Source organism: Adiantum capillus-veneris, chromosome 9 (genome assembly GCF_014529385.1).
Source record: "Adiantum capillus-veneris isolate H3 chromosome 9, ASM1452938v2, whole genome shotgun sequence".
Classification (NCBI taxonomy): Eukaryota; Viridiplantae; Streptophyta; class Polypodiopsida; order Polypodiales; family Pteridaceae; genus Adiantum; species Adiantum capillus-veneris.
In genome coordinates, this window is record NC_140939.1 from 153,680,163 (window position 1) to 153,701,300 (window position 21,138).

Consider the following 21,138-nt stretch of genomic DNA (forward strand, 5'->3'; position numbering starts at 1 on the left):
CAAGAACGACTAAGAAAATCACAAAGTCAGAAGCTTTTGCAACTCAGATTTGGGTTCCAAAGAAGTTGACTCAAGCACAAAGAGGTTAGGAGTTCATTTGGATTCTGAAACGGTTAAATTGTCAACTTGCAAAGTATCAACTCCCAAAGTTTGAATCTTGTCGCCAACCAAGCATACAAGAGCTAAAGCAAAATCGATGAAGACTCACACAAAGACAAGGTGGATCCCAAAGAAATTGGTCCCAAAGGAAATCAAAAAACTACTGTTATTGCACCGCCGCTTGAATTCTTTCAATGCCTCCTACGGTTGCAGTACAGTTAGAAGAGAACCTACTCTGAGGAACAATGCCAAATATGACAACCAACCACAACGCTAAACTGGAAGCTAAAGAAACATCAAACAGATAAGTAAGCCTTCAATTAAAAAATCTCTACAACCTTCAATCAAGCAAGCGACACAGGAGCTTTCAAAGACCATCATATTGCTTAGAATAGGAAGCCTCACCAACAAATGCCAATAAGAAAATTGTTTATACCCACATCTTGCACAACATAAATTTTTCCATGCATTGACTGCGTATGCATAATAGGGCTACATTACAAGGCCTGCATAGGCACAATTTTTTATTGTCCAAGCACAACACATACCCGTGGAGATACCCTGTCATCAAGGAGGACTCCAAATAAGAGGGGGGGAGGAATTCTAAATGTGGACCTAATATTATGAATATTAGAGGGCAATGTTTCGTGAGTTGTATTGAATTTTTGCATTTGATTGTAATTATTTTTTGACAAAATTCAATGTATATGCCTCATAATAGCATTACAAGAGGAGTACAAGGACAAAAGCCATATATGAGCCCCTAGGGACCTGTGTACAGTGTACATAGCGTTTAGGATCTATTAACTTGATTTTGCTTTTTAAGTTGAGTTGATTGTTGGCTTTATATAGTCGTTTTTTGATATTTTCTTGAGAAAAACAGAAAAAATAACATAATCCAGGTGACATGCCAAGCAGTACAAAGAGAGCAGGTATAGGAAAATGAGGAACCTTCACGAAGCATGTCCCAAAATCCATACGTACAATGAATAATGTCAGAGATAAAAAAGAATTTTGATCAGCCTTCGACAACAAAATGAGGCAAAAATGACTAAGAATGGTCATAAAAACCCGAGATGGACTACAAGGACGAAGAAAGTTGGTGATCAACTAAACAAAATCAGCCATCAAGTCTAAAGTTGCCCATCAGACATTTCATGCGACTACAAGGCCGTATACAGGAAGTAGATCTTTATACTGTCAATCTTCTTTCTTGTATGTGCCTTAATGAAGCCTAACAAACAAAAGCGATTAACAGTACTGACAAGAATAAAAGGGGCAGAAATGACAATTCGGTCATCTTTTGTGATAGATACCTGCAGGAGCAACCAGGGATCAAGCCAAATTGTAGTCATCATCATTGGTTCTACATGTGATTGGCTGACAAATGGTGCCAAAGATGCCCATCAGTCATTTTTGAGACTGAAATCCAAAAATTACCAAATATCAAGACAAACTTTGCCAGGGATACAAGCTAAGGGATTTTTTTTAAGAAAACGTGGATAAAAGTCAAACCCCTAGCCAAAGATGCAATTTTTCAAATCTGAAGCCATAATAGCCATCTACATACCTTGTACATCATGTATATGAGCTTTGGGGACAAATGGAGAATGATAGCTCATCGATGGTCATCTATCGCGAATGATGTCGGATAAGGCCCTTTTGATACAAGTTACTAATTTGGGGAATTAATTGGGATTTTTCAGGCTTTAATTAATTCATGTATCAAGTAGAAGCAGTCTAATGATTTACACATCACACAAAAGCTAACAATGGCAAATGCAACTTTGATCACCTTGATGCAGGAACAAAGGAGTCATCAACAACAAAGAAGAGCAAACACAAATGGTAGACAAACAACCTTTGCAGGGTTACATATCTTGTCCTTGATAAAGCGAATTGAATGCTAGACATGGGTTTTGAACCTCAGGTTAGAAAAAACTTATCTCCCAGATTCAGGCTGACAAACAAACTTTGCATTGGAGTGCAACTTAGCCTAAAGAAGTTGAAGGTTTAGCCATACAATTTCTACAGAATCCTTACAAAGTCGTCATTAGCTCAAAAAATCTGAAAGCCAATCATTCAATTCTATAGAATGTAGAAGTTGTTTCTGAAAATGAGAAAGACACAACATTGGCAGATGTTCTTCATCAATTATGATTTTCCTAAATCATGTGAAGACTACTTACATCGGCTTGGACGCACACGAAGAATTCGTGTAAAGGCTACAACCTATACTTTCTTTACATCAACAAACACTACAAGAGGTACTTCACATTAGCCACATTCGCAGTGCGACGCTTAAAAGTGAAAATTCACGGCGTTGCTATGGGCGTCGCTAGTTTATTTGTAACATAGCGACGCCGACAGGGGTAAAAAATAAACCGAGAGCGCCCGAAAACTTAGATCTCATATCTGAGTTTTTGACGTTCAAGCAAGCAAAGAGGTAACCCGCGCTCTCCCTCTCTCTCTCTTTCTTCTCCACACACACACACACACACACACACACACACACACACATACACAAGGAGAGGAAGGAGAGCCAGGTATGCTCCTTCCCTCTCCTCTCTCTCATGTTCCCTTTCCCTCTTTCTCCCTCTCCCCCTCTCTCTCTCTCTCTCACACACACACACACACACATTGTGTTTTTGAGAGAGAGAGAGAGAGAGAGAGAGAGAGAGAGAGAGAGAGAGAGAGAGCACATGCATAAACAAAACACACACACACACACACATGCATAAACAAAGAATGCATACACACACATTGAGAGAGAGAGAGAGAGAGAGAGAGAAGAGAAGAGAAGAAGAAGAGAGTTTTAACGTTGTAGGAAACTATCCCAAGAGACCTTAAAGATCTAGCCAACGAGGAGTTGAACTCAAGACTTGTTATTCAAGAGAGAAATGGCATAAACAATCTACCACACTTGGGTAATAGAAAGGTTATACCATTTTCCTCTTTTTATTGGCACACACACACACACCCGAGAAGAAGAGAGTTTTAACGTCGTAGGAATCTATCCCAAGAGACCTTAAAGATCTAGCTGACGAGGAGTTGAACTCAAGACCTATTATTCAAGAGGGAAATGGCATAACCAATCTACCACACTTGGGTGATAGCTAAACAAATGAAGACGGGTGTGAGGAGCACAAGGGTGATGAAAATTCCGGTGACGGTGAGGCCACCAAGGAAGAGAGAGACGTCACTAATGATGAGCATGCTTGTAAGCACTCTCAAAGATGCTATTCTCTCTCTCTCTCTCTCTCTCTCTCTCTCTCTCTCTCTCTCTCTCTCTCTCTCGCTGTGTGTGTGTGTGTGTGTGTGTGTGTGTGTGTGTGTGTGCACCTCAGTCAGCAAGCGACAAGCACCTCAAGGTTGAACCAAGTTCATAGTACTAGCTTGCCTAAGGTCAAAGGACTTTTAACACTAACCTTTGGAGGTCTTTAATGAAGCTAACCCTAAGGTCTTTAAGCTCCATTAGCTAGCATTGCTCTTTGATAGACCGTCTCTCATTTGGACCCTTTAACTTGGCCCCGTGTTGAGATAGATCCATAAGCACATGTCTATATTCTAACCCTTGTCCTTGTTTAATATTCACCCACATTAAATGATCAATTTAATATGAGAAAATCATATATTTGGGTTGGTTAGATATTAGATTTTATGACATTACCTCTCTCTTGAAATCATAGTCGTCGTCCTCGACTACGAGGTAGAAGAGATAAACCCTTAGTCATTAGTCAATGTTTCTTAGCGGGTAGAGGATCCCTTTTTGCCCTATGACATCATTCCAAGATGGATGACTAATCCATTTGGCGCTTGGGAGACGTAGCTACCGCAAGCATGCCTGCTCTTTAGTACATTTCATTCTCCCTAAGTAGAGTGACAAATTCTACTTGGTGTTTAAGAGACGTTGTCATCACAAACATGATTCTAAGCATGCTTACTATTTAAATTCGTGCACAATAAAAAGAGAATTAGTCTTATAAGACAACAACATTGGTCATTTAAAAGAAACATGTACATTTGCTTACTCTAATGTAGCATTGTAAGCATTGACAAGGTTGATACTATCCTTAAGCTGTATTCCTTGCATCCATCTAGCATCTTCAAAAGGATAATTTTTGAACTTAATAAGATACCGTCGGATAATCTTACCGTCGCAGTACCTTGTCTTTATGGTGAAGGATAGCTTCGGGTTGTAGCACCTCTTCTTGGTCTTCGATTTCTAGAGGGTCTTCAATAATTGGTTCACTTGGGGGCTCTCCTTTGTAGGGCTTAAGTAGGCTCACATGAAAAGCATTGTGTATGAGCCAACGGAGTAAGGCAAGCCCTCTCACCAATGACACGTGAACCTGGGTGTCCCGGCAAGGGTCTCTAGCTGCGTGTCGATGGGGGTACGGACGTCAGGTGTCTCCACTGGAGTCTGGGCCCTGAAGCGAGGAGTGTCGACTGGAGTGACTCCTGGAGGAGTAGCTAGTGGTGTGTAGCTGCTAGGAACGCCCGTCAACCGCGCAAAACCTGGTGTAGATGGTGATGCCATGGCTGGTGTGGAGGCGGGCAAAGAAGGGGACGGTAAAGAGCCTCGTCGAACACGAGGCGGTGTCGAGGCATCGGCGGCGGCATCCCCACAACAACCGCCTCCGCCAACACTAGAGCGCCGGTGCCTAGACGAGTGTGAAGATCGTCTCATCGACATCGAAGCTTCGGAGCGCGTTGAATGGTCCAAAACAGAGGGAGATGCTAAAGGAGTAGGAACATGTGATGGTGCTCCAGAGCGATGACGCTCCACGTACCACTGTCTCTGCTGGGGTGACAAAGAAGAAAGAAACTCATCATCATCCATACCTGCATTAAACACACGAACATTTAATCTTAATATTGAATGAATGGAGAAGAAAACATGGACAAGTAGAGAGACAAAGAGAGAGAAAGAGAGAGAGAGAGAGAGAGAGAGAGAGAGAGAGAGGACTCATAAAGGGGGAGGGATTCTTGTGTAGAGAGATTTCGTTGAATTTCTGTGAATTTGTAAAAGCACTGCGCTCCGGGTGCGATGGAGACTGAAGCTGCATCGGGAAGGTCTGCTCATAGAAGTTGCTTTCCCCTCCACTAAATCTAATTGATCGGGTGAAAGAGACACTGAGAAGCAGTAGTAGTGCTTCTTAGTGTCTCTTTCACCCGATCAACTAGATCTAGCGGTGGGACGAGCAACATCTATATTGAGCAGACCTTCGCGATTGCAGCTTCAGTCTCTATCTCACTCGGAGCGCAGTGCTCGTCGTCTCTGCTTGTGAGAACATACCTAGAGCATACGTACCTGGAGTGGACACAAAGACCATTAAATACAATGACGCAATGATGTATATAGACAGAAATGGACAAAAAGCCATGTGAATACAATATATATTATAAAACGGAGCAAAATTGTTCAAATACAACATTTATGGCTTTAAGAGGTCTCTCTCTCATCCTCGCAAAGCTCAACATAACTTCCTATATCTATATAGAGCTCTCCGTTTAAACAGATGTCCTCCGTTTCATTTTGTAGATCCTCTGCATGCACTCCATAGAGAGTAGCAGCTTGATGCTCGTTTAGCAGCACCCCAACGGCTTCTGACTGAGCATCTTCTCCGATCTCCTCCATTGATGCCGCTCTGATTGGCACATGGTAGCCTTCATACGTCCGTGCACTACGAGGGGCTACCTCTATGACGTACCACCAGTTTGATGCAGACTTTGTAGGATGAAATATCACCTGCCAGACTCCCACTCCTCCTCAGCCACTTCTTCACCGCACTGTTGTGCGCTTTTCAATTGGTTTAGCATTCATGTTGAGAAGAACCAGGAGCGCCTTCAATCTAAACACACGTGCTCCATCATACAATGGTGTATCGGCTTCACTTTTCATATCATCATAGATAAGCCTTTCTGAATCCATGATCATCTCAATCATTTCATCGATCTCGGGCTCAAACATTGCCTCGTTGGGAATGTAGTCTGCATGATCATCCCCCAAGATGTCAGAGGCTACATCTTGTACCGTCACATATGCTGCTTGACCAAAGCGCCCGCAAATACGTTTATTGGGTTGCAAGATTGCTGCATGTTGGCCAGTGTCAGAGTTCGACGAGTTATAACTGGCAACAACTTGATCTATAATAGATGGATCGAACTCGCCGAATTTGCAAACATGCTACAAAGAAACACGTCTTGTTAGTCGCACAGCATGCTTGCATTGATTACAAGGATATAAGATCCTCTTTGAAAGATAGGTGTTTCGGTTGGACGGCCCTACATCCTCGTCACTACTCATAATGAGGGTGAAAACCTTATAACCTGGACATAAATTTAATCTTCTATTGGCATCCTCCGTCTTTTATCTCTCTCTCTCTCTCTCTCTCTCTCTCTCTCTCTCTCTCTCTCTTTCACACTGTAAACTACCTCACATTCTCTAGTCATGTCCAATCCCCGCACACCTCGGTCTAGAGGTGCACGGAGATCAGAACCACCGGGTTATAATCTCGTCTTTATTGGTCAATGCCTATATTTGTGGGTACAAGAAATCTACACACCCATGTCTACATGATAGTGCATGTAGTGGACAAAACCCCTTTGCCTCTTCTCTAGCTGTAGCATTTCACAGCATCCTAACATCTTTTCACAGTAGATCTTTGTCTGTAGCATGCAGGTACGCCATTCTTGCAATGTAGCTGATGCCTGCTCAAAGCACTTAATTCTTACTCTAGATTTGACGGGTTGTGGTGTGTGTGTGTGTGTGACCCTTGGAATCGTCATCTTGCATCACTAATTTCTGTGTAGGCTCAATTTGCTCTTCCATTGGCTGATCATGATGGCTTATTGTACGGTAGCAACAGTCGAACATAAAGGTGGAATTGCTAGTTCGCATGGACTGTCGAGGCTGTGAGCGTAAGAAATTTTCTCATGTAGGAAAACGGAGTCTCTTTCAGTGTTTTTCATATGAGCAAGTGTTTTTCATACAATGCTTAACATCATGAGTGCACCTTCATTGACATGCAAAGCGCACTTTCATTGACATGCACTAAAATCTAACCTAAATCTAAAAATAGCTAGTCCATCGAACATAAATCTAGATCTAATTTAATCTTATACTCAAAATAAACATAAATCTAATCTAATCTAACGTAAATTTAAATCTAACGTATATAAACTTAAATCTAATCTAACATAAATCTAACTCAAAATAAACATAAATCTAATCTACTCTAACCTAAATAAACCTAAATCTAATCTAACATAAATCTAAATCTAACCTAATCTTAAACTCAACATAAACATAAATAAAAATGTAATCCAACTTAATCTAATTTAAATTTTAACATAATCTCTTTCTCTCGTTGTTTTCTCCCCTTACCTCTCTCTTTCGTCTTCTCCCCCCCCCCCTCTCTCTCTCTCTTTGGTTTTTCTTGAGGTGTTTAATGACTAAGGTGCTAAGATGGTCCATGACTAAGGTGCTTGAGGGGCTTGAGGTGTTCCACAAAGTCAAAGCACATCCCTGCACGAGGGGGGGGGGGAGCCCTCATTGTAGGAGCTAGAGAGAGAACACACATACCCTCACATAAGTCAAGCCTTGCCTAATGAAGCAACATGGACACATGTCAAGTTTCTCTCCATGTTTCCCTCATAAGGTACCTAAAGCCTATTGGTTGACCCCTCAAGGGTCCAATGATAATTTAGCTAATCTGATTAATTGTGTATGCATTTATCAAGTCCTCTCTCTCAAAGGAAAAAGGGGGGACAAGTGTCCCAATGCTAGCATGCTTGCTTGATATGCACTCTGCATGTGATTGGCCAAGCTTGAAGGGTCTAATGAGCTTCCATCATGAGCAAGAAGAGGGGTCGACCAAGGAAGCTGGGGGCTTGCTTGTAGGGTATACTCTCCCCCCCACCCCCCCCCCCCCCCCCCCCCCCCCCCCACGCACACACACACTCATTGTGTGAAGTGCAAAGTGCAAGAGCTCCATCTCCTTCTCCAAGCTTGTTGAAAAGTTGAGAGCCTACACCAACACTCTTGGCTATGGAATGCAAATCCAACCAAAAGCCATGCTTCAATGCTTAAGCTTGCAATCTTCTCCATCTTCATTACTATGCTATTATATATGCTAAGCAAGAAGAGTGATGATAAGTGAGGAACTATTTATTTCTCTTGTGAATGTTTCTTCTTCCTCTTCGCTATCCTCATTCCCCGCTAGCTCTCTCCACCTTTGAAGGTGTTTGAGGCCTTGGGACTAAGGCCGGGGATGGTTAATGCTTTTTCAAAGATTATGTTATGCTCGTGATGCATAAAGCTTTCCATATTCATTGCATCACTACATCACAAGGAACACAAAGATTGTATTGTACCAAGTCTCTGTTGATGGGAGAATCTATAATACAAAAGCCTATTGGAGGGAAGACCGGCTCCACATAAATCTAGTCCTCAATTGTTTGTCAAGTTCTCTAAACTCTCTCTCTTGCAAAAGTATTGTTCATGCCAAGTTAATTAAGTATTATGGTTATGTTGCTACCGTTAATTAAGTTCACCCTCTATGTTCTCAAAGTAGTCTCACAAAAATGCTCACTCTAATTCTCTTAATTCCACTATTCTCAAAGTTCATAGGCCATTTCCATTACAAGCTTGTTTTAAAAGAAGGCCAGAGTAGAGTTTCTTTGGGTCATTTGGCATCAAAGAAACTACTTGATATCGAGGAGCCTTACCAGACTCGAAGTTTGAGAATATTGTTTTTGGATGTTAACTTGCAAGTTCTCTCTATTGCTAAAGATGAAGTAACGGTCCACATGTCTAAGAAAGCAATTCCGAAGGATCCCGATGTTAACTTGCATACTCTCTCTATTGCTAAAGATGAAGTAACGGTCCACATGTCTAAGAAAGCAATTCCGAAGGATCCCGATGTTAACTTGCATGCTCTCTCTATTGCTAAAGATGAAGTAATGGTCTACAGGTCTAAGAAAGAAATTCCGAAGGTTGTAAGTGGGAATCTAGCTTCGCAGCTCCTTTCAGGACAAGTTCCTGACAAGACATGAGTGGGAAAAGAAAATTTCAGGCTGAATTCGACGCTGTATTGGCCATCTCATGATCTCTATTGGTGGATCCTCCCTATCTCTATGAAGGTTGCCTATATGCCATGTCCCTATATCCCCCTACTTACCTAATTGCTATGTTTCAATCCTTGTCGGTCTATGTGCTTTGCCCATGTATTTGCTTTGTACCCTACTCATGTGCTCCCCCTTTCTATCTCATCCTATATCGAGTGGCATTGTTGACGCCACTGTTTGTAAATTTTCTTCCTTCTAGTAGAATTCCTCATGTTTATGGTTTTTTTTTTTAATGCGCCTTTTTTACTAACGAGTCGAGACTCCATCTTTCTTCCCTTACACTTTTCTCGTATCCATATCCTTCAAGAAAGACACTCTATCATGATGGCATTCTCATATTGACATAGTAATGTATCATGGCTCAAAATTTGTAAAACGTCAAAGTGACAATCATGAATTATCCTTTGAGCTACAAAGGATTGTACTAATGGTATGCCCACACAAGAGAAGGTAACTTCATGGAGATATTCCCCCTCCCTTCTACTATTGATAATTGTACTAAAGGTATGCGCAAACATTCAAGAGGGGTAAACTAATAGAGAGTTATTATCTACTGCCTTTAAATTTGAAGGGTGACTCTACTTTTATCCTAAAGGCATTAAGAAATTTCTCTTTTCATTTGACAAAAATTAGAAGGGCATACAACTATCTTTTCAGATATTCTGCAATTCTTTTGAAAGGTAGCACTTTCCTAGCCTTGCTCTAGTAGGGTAAAAACTCCTTGGAAAGGTGTTGTAGTGACAATAGCACTAACCTTCTAATTTTAGGCCCAACTCTCACTATCGAAAAGGCACCCTTTTTTAGAGGGTACATTTTGAAATTTGCCTTGTTATTCATCTTGACCCTAATAGCGCTGCATTAAAAAAAAGCATTACTAAGAAGATTCCCCCTAAAAGAAACCATTCGTCATCTGTGCTTCTTCAACTCGTGTTGTGCCATCTATGTCCTCTCCCTTCGTCATCTGTGCCTCAGCTTGCCTTCGGCAATGCCCTCGCCTGTAGCACCACCCACCTTCTCCATCCCCCCCATCTCCTTTGGCTGAGCGACATCCTCCCCAGCACCTTGCCCACCTTCTCCATCTTCGTGTCTCTATGCGAAGACCTCTGCTTTGCCCGTCTCCGTCGGTTTATGCAACCTCCTCCCCTGCACCTCACCCACCTTCTACGTCTCTGCCCGAAGATGGTATTTGCATGATTCCTACGGAAAGGGGTTGCCACACACACACACACAGAGAGAGAGAGAGAGAGAGAGAGAGAGAGAGAGAGAGAGAGAGAGAGAGAGAGAGAGAGATTATCATGCGAAAGAAGGGAGAGACTCCGAATGTCAACTGCATATACATACATACATACATATATATATATATATATATATATATATATATATATATATATATATATATATATATATATATATATATATATATATATATATATATATATATATAGAGAGAGAGAGAGAGAGAGAGTCGCGTTCGCCTTCTCCTAATTTACTCTCTTAAGCGGAGGCGCCTGGCATTTCATTTTATTCTCCTCTTAATTTCTTTTACAAAAATAGTATCACCTACTCACTTTACATGTGGGTGAGTGAAGAGTGTAAATTCCAAGTCTAAGGTAAAGGAGCCAATTTTGAGACGTTTTGTTAAAGGTAATCCTTTTTTGAATAGTTTTGGGGAGGGATCATTTTGAATATTTAGACATTGCAATAGTATCCTCACTAAAAAGGCAACTCAAATATCAATATTTTTTAGGAATGTTTTTTCAATGCTCTTTTTGGGAAAATTCATTTTGGAGGTTTACACTTTTCAACAAAATAACATGAAATATACATAAGATTCTAAGAATATTCAAAATTTTGGTCTCTAAATAGCTATTGTAATTATCAGACATACTCCTAGCAATGGCTACATGCTACTTCTTTCGTTTTCCGCTCTGCTTGTGTTTCGATTTCTTCTGTCCGTTTTTCGATTTCTTCTGTCCGTTTTTCCTACTACTTTGTGGCTGGTTCTCGTTCTGCGGAGCAGTGTCTCCTTTTGCGACATCATCGTCACTATCCAAAGTGTCTGCGGCCGCAGCGCCTCGTCCATCCCCACTTCCTGATCCAGCTTTGGTCTCGTTCTTGTCATCCGCACGGTGCTTCTCATGGCTGCGCAGACATCGTGTAAGCAATTACTCCAAAGACTGTTTTAACTGTGTGAGTGTGTGTGTGAGAGAGAGAGAGAGAGAGAGAGAGAGAGAGAGAGAGAGAGAGAGAGAGAGAGAGAGAGAGAGACAGAGACAGAGAAATATGAAATGAAATGTTATATTAACGTCTTCAAAAGGCCAAAGTGACCTATGAGAGAGAGAGAGAGAGAGAGAGAGAGAGAGAGAGAGAGAGAGAGAGAGAGAGAGAGTGCAGGTGTGTGGGTAGCTTTCACAAACTGAAAAGGAAAGTGGGTTCGCTGGTTGCCAACACTTGACTTAATGAAGCCATACCTTGGGTTTAAGCTGGAGGATTCTTGGTGCAGCTCCCCTCTAGTATCGAGTAGCTCATGTAGCCTCTGATCATTGCTTCCTTCTGCAACCATTGCATCTTTGGGCATACACGAAAGTTCATCCACCTAATTAAAAATGGCATATGCTGTAAGTTCACAACATCACCATCACCTCTTGTCATGCATAAGAAATCCAGTTTTTCCAATACCTTGCGGGTGTAAGCTTCTCTTTCGAAGTATCCACCGGAGATGTCTTGTCCAGCGACAGTTCCTTCTTGACCTGCTTTGGTTTTGTGCTGTTGCTCAAAATAACTTTTTTCAGGATGGCCTGGTGATATATGGCATGTCTTTATAGATGTGGAGCAATTTTCCAATTGTGCGTTAAAAAGATCAATGCCTCCTATAGCTGCGAGCTGGTTGAAAATACTGGTGCTTGCAACCATGTCAACAGTTTTGACACCATGCCATGGCCTGCAACAGCAGGGCTCGTTACACCTTCTAGTCATCACCAAAGTGTCCCCCATACTTGAGAGAGAGATTGCAAAAGCACGCTTGAGGCCCACCATGCTCATTCTTCTTGGGTTAAACCCACGGCAGGCTTTCCTGATTTCTAGCCTGTAAATGTCTGGTAGATATTGCAGTATATGGAAGTTTCTTTCAAATTTCTGTTGTAGTATGTGCATGATGTGAACTCTTAGGTCCAGCTCTCTCGAGTTTATGCAGATCACAATCAGGACGGTGAATAGGCGCTGCACCATCAGTGGTAATTCTGCTTTCCCAGTAGCTCCCACGGGTGTGAACCAGTCTGAAACTCCTACTCTTCTGAACTCCAGGAGCTTGATTATGACTTCGGCAAAGTTTCTGATTAGCTCAAGCAACTTCTGGTGAGTGGTAGCTTCAGAGGCAAGAATTTTTCTGTTGATTCTTTCTTGCCACTCTCCACACATGAAGTCAGTAACCAATGTCAGTGGCAGCAGGGTTCCATGTAGCAGGGTATCATAAGCACATGACATTACCGTTGCTTTCTCCACTAATGTCAAAAACGTCAATGGGTTAATGTAATTTTTCATCCTTTCGTGTCGCAAAGTGAAAATATGCAGTAGTTGCTCTCCAGTTTTTAGCATATATTCATCGATTGCAAGTTCAGCATTCCCAGTTACTTCAGAAGGCCACATGTCTACATCTTTCCACAACTCCATCTTTTGGACCAAGCTGTTTAAATTGCTGGATTTCCATTCCTCACTTAGAAACGGAAACATCAACTGCAACCTTGCAGTCTCTTCCATTGTGTGAGATCTTTGTTGTACGTATGTGCTATTGTTTGCAGTCATGTCAAGGAATGCCACAACTCTCGCAGACATGCGAAGTTTCTGAACCAAAAGCATCTGCTTTTCTTGTCTGAGAGGTGGCCAAAGAAGCATTTCCATCTCTCTCTGAAAAGTGTTTGTCAACATTTGAGTGCCCTGAGAAGAATGCACCTTGTTGGCTACCTCTACTAGATCTAGAAGCAGGTTACTTTTCTTGACTGGGTCTAATTTTTGGAATGATTCATTATGAGCAGTAAAGTGGTTTGAAATGGTTGATACAACTCTTTTAAGAGTTTCTTCCACCTGCTCGTCCCAGAATCGGGCGGTAAGTTTTGAAAATTCCTGATTAGGAATTTCGACAGGTGCCCTACCTTTTTTGTAGCCCCTAAACCAGTATGCCTCATGACAGTGAACAACACAGGCCTGGGCCTCTTTACCAGGTCTCACTGCGAAAAAGTCATAACAAAATTCTCTGGTAACATTGTCTTTGGTGTCTCCACAGACAACCTCTTTACAGTGCAAAATGACCTTTTTCCATTCAACATAAAGGCTCACAAGCTTCAGCAAAAGAGCATTGCCTGCCTGAAAACTTTCTATTGAATTCAGGTTTTTGTTCTTGGTGGGTTGATTGCTCACGAAGATTTTGAAAACTGTGTTGATGCCTTTCCAGCTTGTGAACAGCTTGGTTTTCAAGGTGCACGAGTCTTGACTGCGACCAATAAGATCTTCCAGACTCTGAAACTTTTCAAAGAGCAAAAGGATCTCAAGCTCTACTTCTTGCCGCACACTGTCCTCGGCCAGGGCTGCCAGTTTTTGGACTCTTTGAAGCAGGTCTTCGGGCTTCTTAATAGCTTGAAGATGAAGAGGCCATCCTTTCCTCTGTTCACCCCAGAAAAAATCTTTTCTAATAAGAAAGAGCAGAACCCTCACTGCACTGTTGTATTTTCTGCCTTTTTCTAGGAGCTCTGCCATACGAAGAAATTCTCCTGTCAGTTCTGCTAATTCGGCAGCTTGAAGATAATTTTCTGCAGCCTCTTCAATGCTTAACAGCTCAGCAAGGCAGTTTTTCTCCCTCAAGAAGACTCGCTTCAATTCAATATCTGGGAAAGCCTGGACAAACATCATCATAAGGTCGAATTTTCCTTGATGATAAAAGATTGCGGCACACTCTTTAAGGTACACGTGTATTTGCTCGACAGTGATGCCCTGACCCTCAGTCCACTGTGAGATGAATGTAAGCCCTCTTTCATAGTGCTTGGCTAAGAAGCATGCATCCAGGCATTTCTTGACACATTTGCCCTCAAAATAAGCATTTTCTGCCTCAACCCAGCTCTTTGCTTCTAGAAAACAATCACCTCCATCCTCAAATCTCTGAGGCTTGCAATGTTTGCTGTAAATAAGACCTGCATAAAAAAAAGTTGGTTTGTTGTCAGCAACCAGATATTAATATTGTATAATACAGGGAGCATTTTGAGTAGTAATCCTGCTCACCAGCTTTATGATAGTCTCCACATTTAATACAGCATCTTGCAGCTATATCAGGCCTTTGAAGGGTTAGAAACATCTCTGAGGCTTTCCGAAGGTTGGCTATGGCAACGCCCCTGTTTATGTTCAGTTGCTTCTCACCAAATTGCCGCAAACTAGCAGCCTTTGCCAGGTCAGCATTATGCTGGTCTCCAGCACGTTCAAAGCACAAAATAGCCATGTCATATTGTTGCTGGTCTAAGACCTGCTTAATCAATTTCAGTTTATGAGAGGTGTCCTAGATTATATAATTTCTAACCATTTTCTGATCAATATAGCTACCTCAAAGCCTCGTTTTCTCCATTCATCGGGTGTACTCTGTGCTGCCATCTGTGAGATAAAGGTTACATCGAGAAGCTTGGTTTCAAGCAATTCTTGACACATCCAATAATCAATAATAGGTTGAAAAAAGTTATCACTCTCCTCGTAAATCCACAGTCTTTGTTTGGCTCTAGTGACTGCAACATAAATGTGTTTTAGCTCACTGCAGAGCAAACTGTGCTTATGCACATCAAATTCAGGATAAGATCTCTTTGTTGGATCATGAGCCGTCATAAGATTATTTTTATACATGTAGTCATAAATTACTCTCCAATTACTCTGCAGGGAAGAGCCCGTGAAGAAGTTGTACATAAGCACGTCCTGCATTACCCAATCAGGCGTTAGATGTACTATTTACTCTGAATGCATAAAAAAGATTTCAGGCCTTCTCTTGGTGAGCCTATGGTATCTGGCTAATTTTGCTAGATTATCGAGTATTAACCAAAGGAGGGACTTTTCTCCCTCCTAGTCTATGCTATCAGCATTTAATTGATCCATGCTATCCAAATGTATCCCAGAAAGTGATGGATTGGAGCATGCTACGTTTTCCATGCAGAATGCTTTACAGGGATATTCAAGCTTACATCAATTAGAGACTCCTTTTGATCTTTCTACAAAAGAAGGCATATACAGGACTTTAAATACACTAGGAGAGTTCCATACGACTATCGATATGCCAAAGTTGGAACTATTGGCTATTCATATTTTCAGTGAGACGACGAGCTTTTTTTGCTTGGAGCAACCTTTGAGTGTCTGTAGACTTAGAGCCTCCAGGAAGAAAAACTTACTTGGGATACTGTCTTGGGACCTAGAGGGCAAATGATTTGGTCCTTGTGAGGGGCAACTTGTGCATGCTCAGCAACAAGATCCCTTGCCCACATGAGAGGTGGTGCAATGGAATTTGGACCTATAGTCTTTGACCAGCTTTCCGGGGAGATCGTTATCTTTCTCATGAGGTGAACGGTTCACTTGCGTGATGACCTTCAATCAATTTCACCTTTATGTTTGAATCGAGTCCACAACACATCACTCCATCTTTGTGGACCTTTGTATCCTTCCGTGTGGGCCTTTGTATTCACCTTGTGTGTGTGGGAGCATATATTGGTCCCTATTTCTATACCCGCTGTCATCAACTTTTATACACGAATCAAAGAAATTTATGAAAGATTACATATGTTGTCTTTCCGATTGAAAGATTACAAAACTAGGTGTGTTCTTGTGTTTATGAAACCATGATTGATTAGACATACTTCTATCCCTAAGTGGGTAAGTATGAATGGCCATTGACATGCTTGAAAAGCATGAAGATGGACATGTGTGTATGGAACAAATAGAATCCACCTGAGGCGCGCGCGCACAGTAAAACATGCATGATGACTTGCATTGAGTGCTGTTTTGAAAATGCTTGAGCATTATGTATTTTACTTAGAAAGAGCTTTCATTTGATTCCCATATTTATGTTTTTTTTAATCAGTTTTCCACCAATTCTAGAATGTTCTGGAAGATTCTAGTCAAGGTCTAGAAGAATCTGGAAGGAGTAATCCAAAAAAAGACAAGTATCAAGACACTTGTTACATGTGTAAGGGCACTTGTCAAAGACAAAAGACAATTCACTTTTTCTTTTTACAAAAGGCAAGACACTTAAGGCATGTAAGGACATGTCAGGTGCAACGGAAGTGTTTAAGGATTTAGCTCAGATCTAGTACTCAACACAAACACAAGGTTACTTTACTTCACTTTAAAGAACTAAACTGAACTGAGAGAAATGAAATGAAATGAAATGTTATATTAACATCTTCAAAAGGCCAAAGTGACCTATGAGACCAGAAAGTTACAATGTGGTGGATCTGATACAAAGTCGGAGTCAGAGTAACAAGATGACAACAATGACAAAAATGAAATGACAAATGTCACAATAAAATACTATGGAATCCTAAACTACTAGGTGTGAACATCAGCTAGCTGGGATAGCTAGATCACAAGAGATCCAACATCGGTCGCTGGCGGATCTCATCAATCTCCTCCATGGTCAGTAGTCTGACCGGGCGTCGTGCATGTCGAGCCAAAGTGATCCGAATCCTCTGATGCAGCCTCTGTCGATGCTGTGTAGTCCTCCACAGTCGTGGGCGTCTGGATCTTCCAAGCTCAGTCGCTCGGTCGATCAGTGTGCCTTTGGTGTGAGACGACGAGCTCTGCTGTGGTAGTAACTCCTCCGGGTGTCCAGTGGCAGCTCTAAAGAAATATGTGATCTGTCTCTGGGACTGGCTAGCCTCTCCTCTCATCAAGCTCTCTCTGTGTCTGCGTAGCTCGAGCAAAAACAAACCCAAGCATCTCTGATCCTCGTACTGCATGACTCTGGAGAATGGTCCAAAGCCCTCTCTGAACAAGCAATGGAAGTGGCCTCGTATCTCGTAGTAGACGAGGCAGTGGCATGTGTAGTTCACCTCTGTCTCAGGCTCGATGTCACACAGGGGGCATGTCCTGGCCTCTGTTGGTACTCCGCTGTATCTCCCAGTCTCAATCCGCAGCTGGTGTGAAGATGTACGTATCTGGCCGATAGCACATCGTATCCCATGAGACAAGTGGGTGTCCATGTATCTCGGCCTCGTCACAAAGCCATCAACCGTAAGCTGGAGGAGATGCTCTCTGTAGAAAGCCATCTTCGTGCCCAGCTCCTGTGCTGGCTGTATCCATGTCCTCCTGGTGTCTAGCTGAGTCAAGTCCTGGCGGATGAGCCTGGTGATCTCGGACTGTGTAAGAGTCAGAGAGGGTGCATCTAGTGAGTACTGGAAGGGAGGCAATCTGTCTATGCTAAAGCCATGCGCCTGAAACCATGATGTCATCTCCCCATACCAGCATGTTGTATCTCCCTGCATGGCTAACTGTCGAGAGGACTCAAGTGCAAGACGGGCATATCTGTCTCTGGGAAGTTCCCACATGCGGTGTATGAAGGAGACCGATCTGGTGAGCGCCTCAACCACTAGTGGGGGGGCAGCTAGCTCTGCTCGAACAATAGCACGTGGTACTGAGGCCTTGGCTCTAATGAGCCGCGAGATCATAGAGACCAGAGGCTTCTCCATTGTCCCCCTATCCATCACTGCGGTCTGACCTCCCGTGATGATCTAATGAAGGTCCCCAGATCTCAGCTCCATAAAGTAATGCAGAAGCCACCAGAGTGTCAAAGAGCCAGAGCTTCGTCCTAGGCTCCTGAAACTGAACCTGTGAACACATCCACACACAGAGAGAGAGAGAGAGAGAGAGAGAGAGAGAGAGAGAGAGAGAGAGAGAGAGAGAGACGACACTGCATGTCGGGTCCCAACCACCCTCAAGGGTCCCCTTGCTCTGTTGCCAGAGTAAGTACTTGCTTTATTACTTGCACAAAAGCTGATACAATGATGCTAAATGTTCAGATGCTAATGCGGAGGTGTTGATTGGTGCTTGATGCAGATGCTTGGTAATAGTAAGATACTGAAGGGTATTGCGGTGCTTGATACTACGGGTACTGCTGGGTACTAAAGGTGCTACTGAGGTGCTAAGGGATGCTGCTAGAGATGCTTGGTGTTGTGTCTCATCGACGACGAGGAGGAGGAGGCTATGGGCTGATCTGCTATCGTCAGGAACGACGATGAGCTGAAAACTGAAAACGCTGAGGGTACTGCGATGAGGATCGGGCTGAATGCTGAAAACATTGAGTGTTCTGGGCTGAAAATGCTGATGGCTGATGGGTACTGTTGAGAAGAGGTACTGCGGTCTTCTTCTGCCTCTCCTGCCTTCTCTAGTGCCCAAAGGGCTTCTTTTATAGGTCTTTTCACCATTTGCCCTACCTACTTTTAATAAATGTCATTTCAAAGTCACTTATTAATAAATGACTTAAGTGATTGTTCATATGCCTATATGCTTGAGTGACTTAACTGTGCAAGTGAGGGTATGTAACTATGACCTGCCTGATCGTGCACGTCCTAGAGGCTCACAAAATGCCAGGCTATATCCTAAGCTAACTAAGACTGATGCTAGACTATAGCAGAAGCTTTGTCGACGTAGTGCAAGTGCAGTGCGCACGTGACAGGACACTTGTCAAAGATAGTTTATCTTGTTAGACAAGTGGCAAGACACTTGTGTAAGTGCTACCAAATAACCTCCTTCTTCAAGAGGGAGGTTAATCTATTAAAGCAGCTCTTTTTCCCTCATTTTGGGAATCACCTCATTGCTGAAATTACTCTAAAAATCCCAGCCCAAGAAGCCTCTACGATTCCATCACCACTACCCTCTAAATGCTACTTATCTCTCCCTTAAGCTCCAATGCTGCTTCTCTTTCCCTTAAGCTCTACATGGTACTTTCGTCTCCCATAATCCCTACATGCTACACCTCTCTCTCTAGATAGATATGCCCCGATTGGCCCTTGAGTCCTCCAGACAGTTACCTTCACAGGGGGACACATCATGCAGGTATGTCGAGATGTCATCATGGTTCCAGGTACATGGCTTCAGCATGAACAACTTACCCCCCTTCCAGTACTCCCTTGATGCACCATCGTTGTCTCTTACATTGGTGGAGATTACTAGGCTCATTTGCTAGGACTTGACCCAGTTGGACACTAGGAGGACATGGATAGAACCGGGATGAAGATGTCTTTCTTTAAGAGCATCTTCTCTAACTCACAGGGGATGGGTTTGTGATTCGACCCAGCTATATGGATACACATCTTTCTCATGGGTTACGGTGTGCCATTGGTTAGATACGGACATCTTCTCACCAGCTTGAGATTGAGACTGATAGATTCAGAGGGATACCAACAGCCAGCAGGATATGCCGCCTATGCCAAAGCCAGAGACGGAGATGCATTATATATGTCAATGCTTAGTGCACTACGAGATATGGGGTGGCTTCCATTGCTTATTCAGAGACTGCTATATCTCTACATGTATATGCCTCTCTCTCTCTCTCTCTCTCTCTCTCTCTCTCTCTCAAACTCTAATTGGAGATTGGTGTTTATCCTTTATGCCAAGTGTTAATTGGCAGTAACAAGCCTTTGGTGTGTCAAGGGCGAGTTTCACCCGCAATTGGGCATTGAGAATATTAGTGGGGATGTTGTAGTATATAGTCAATGCTCTGCTTGATGGAGCTGATGATTATAGTGTCTTGTGGATGATCTTCTTTAAATGTGAATTTGGGCTCATCCTGGATTCATGTGTGTATTGATTCCTTCCTATTCATATTAGCCTTCTACCAAAGCTTGTTTGTCAGCCAAGCTCTCTAGTGTCACACGCACATGGATTGATGTGCCGCGTGGATGCATTATTGTGACCTAGAGCTGTTGCTATATTGGCTTTATTTGATAGGAAAATAATTCTAAATGAATTATTGGATTTATAAGTGAGAAGGGTTTTCTCGCTTGGAACACCAAGAAAAATAATTCTAAATGAATTATTGGAATTTTAAGTGAGAGGGGTTTTCTCACTGGAGGCATCTGAGTACAGAGAATTCCTAGTGCGTCATTCAGAGTAATGACGGGAGCACTGTGAAAGGGAATATCTGTAAGGCCACTAGGAACGGGTACTTCTGATGCGCGGATGGGTGACAGGGAGCATCGGGAAGAAGTATCCGACCATCCGGGAACGGACATCTCTGATGCGTCATAGGATGGGTGACATAGAGCATTGCGAAGGAGATTGTACCGTAAGTTCAGTAGGAAAGGATTAGGTGATGGGTATTCCTGATGCATCACAAGGTGGGTGATGAGTACATCGGAAAGGGAATATCCATAGTCAGGAGGAAATTCCGAACTGTGTTGGTATTGTGCACAAGGAAAAGCAAGCACTTGAATGAAGATGGGTTCAGAGAAAACTGTGAGGAAAAACAGATGCTTTTTGAGAAAGCAGGATTGCCGTTCGAGAAAGCAAATGCTTTCCTGCGAGGAGGTCTATGTCTGCATTGCAACTGTGCATGATTGCATCCAAGGACGCCTGGGAAGTGCTGTGAAAGCATTGTTTTTAACTTATAAGGTTTTATTGAGTTTTTGGGCAGATTCAGACTATTTTTAAAATCGCCGGTCACGGCAGCCATCTGATAAATAAGGCAACAGATCATCCGGCGTTTTCTCTCTCTTTTTCTGGTAGAATAGCGCAAGAAAAAAAAAAAGGAAAAAAAAGAGGCCGCGATCTCTACGCAAGAAGCTATTAGTGCCCGTGGCTAGGAGCTATAAAAGCATCACATGCCCTCACTCAGAGGGGAGGATTAGTTTTTGCAAGAAGGAGATGCTGCTGCAGAGTTCACCCGCAAAGAAG

At 42.6% G+C, this 21,138-nt stretch overlaps 1 protein-coding gene across 1 annotated transcript in view; it reads right to left on the bottom strand.

The window, feature by feature from the left end:
• Window positions 1-10,941: 10,941 nt before the first annotated feature.
• Window positions 10,942-21,138, bottom strand: part of LOC147451418 (uncharacterized) — a 37,047-nt gene continuing 26,850 nt past the window's right edge. The window contains exons 10-14 of the mRNA XM_086520326.1: window positions 14,815-15,174; window positions 14,500-14,737; window positions 11,911-14,411; window positions 11,703-11,827; window positions 10,942-11,373 (exon numbers count right to left, since the gene is read on the bottom strand). Coding sequence (XP_086376452.1) covers window positions 11,139-11,373; window positions 11,703-11,827; window positions 11,911-14,411; window positions 14,500-14,737; window positions 14,815-15,174 — 3,459 coding nt within the window. The 3' untranslated portion in view covers window positions 10,942-11,138. The remainder of the gene's footprint in view (window positions 11,374-11,702; window positions 11,828-11,910; window positions 14,412-14,499; window positions 14,738-14,814; window positions 15,175-21,138) is intronic.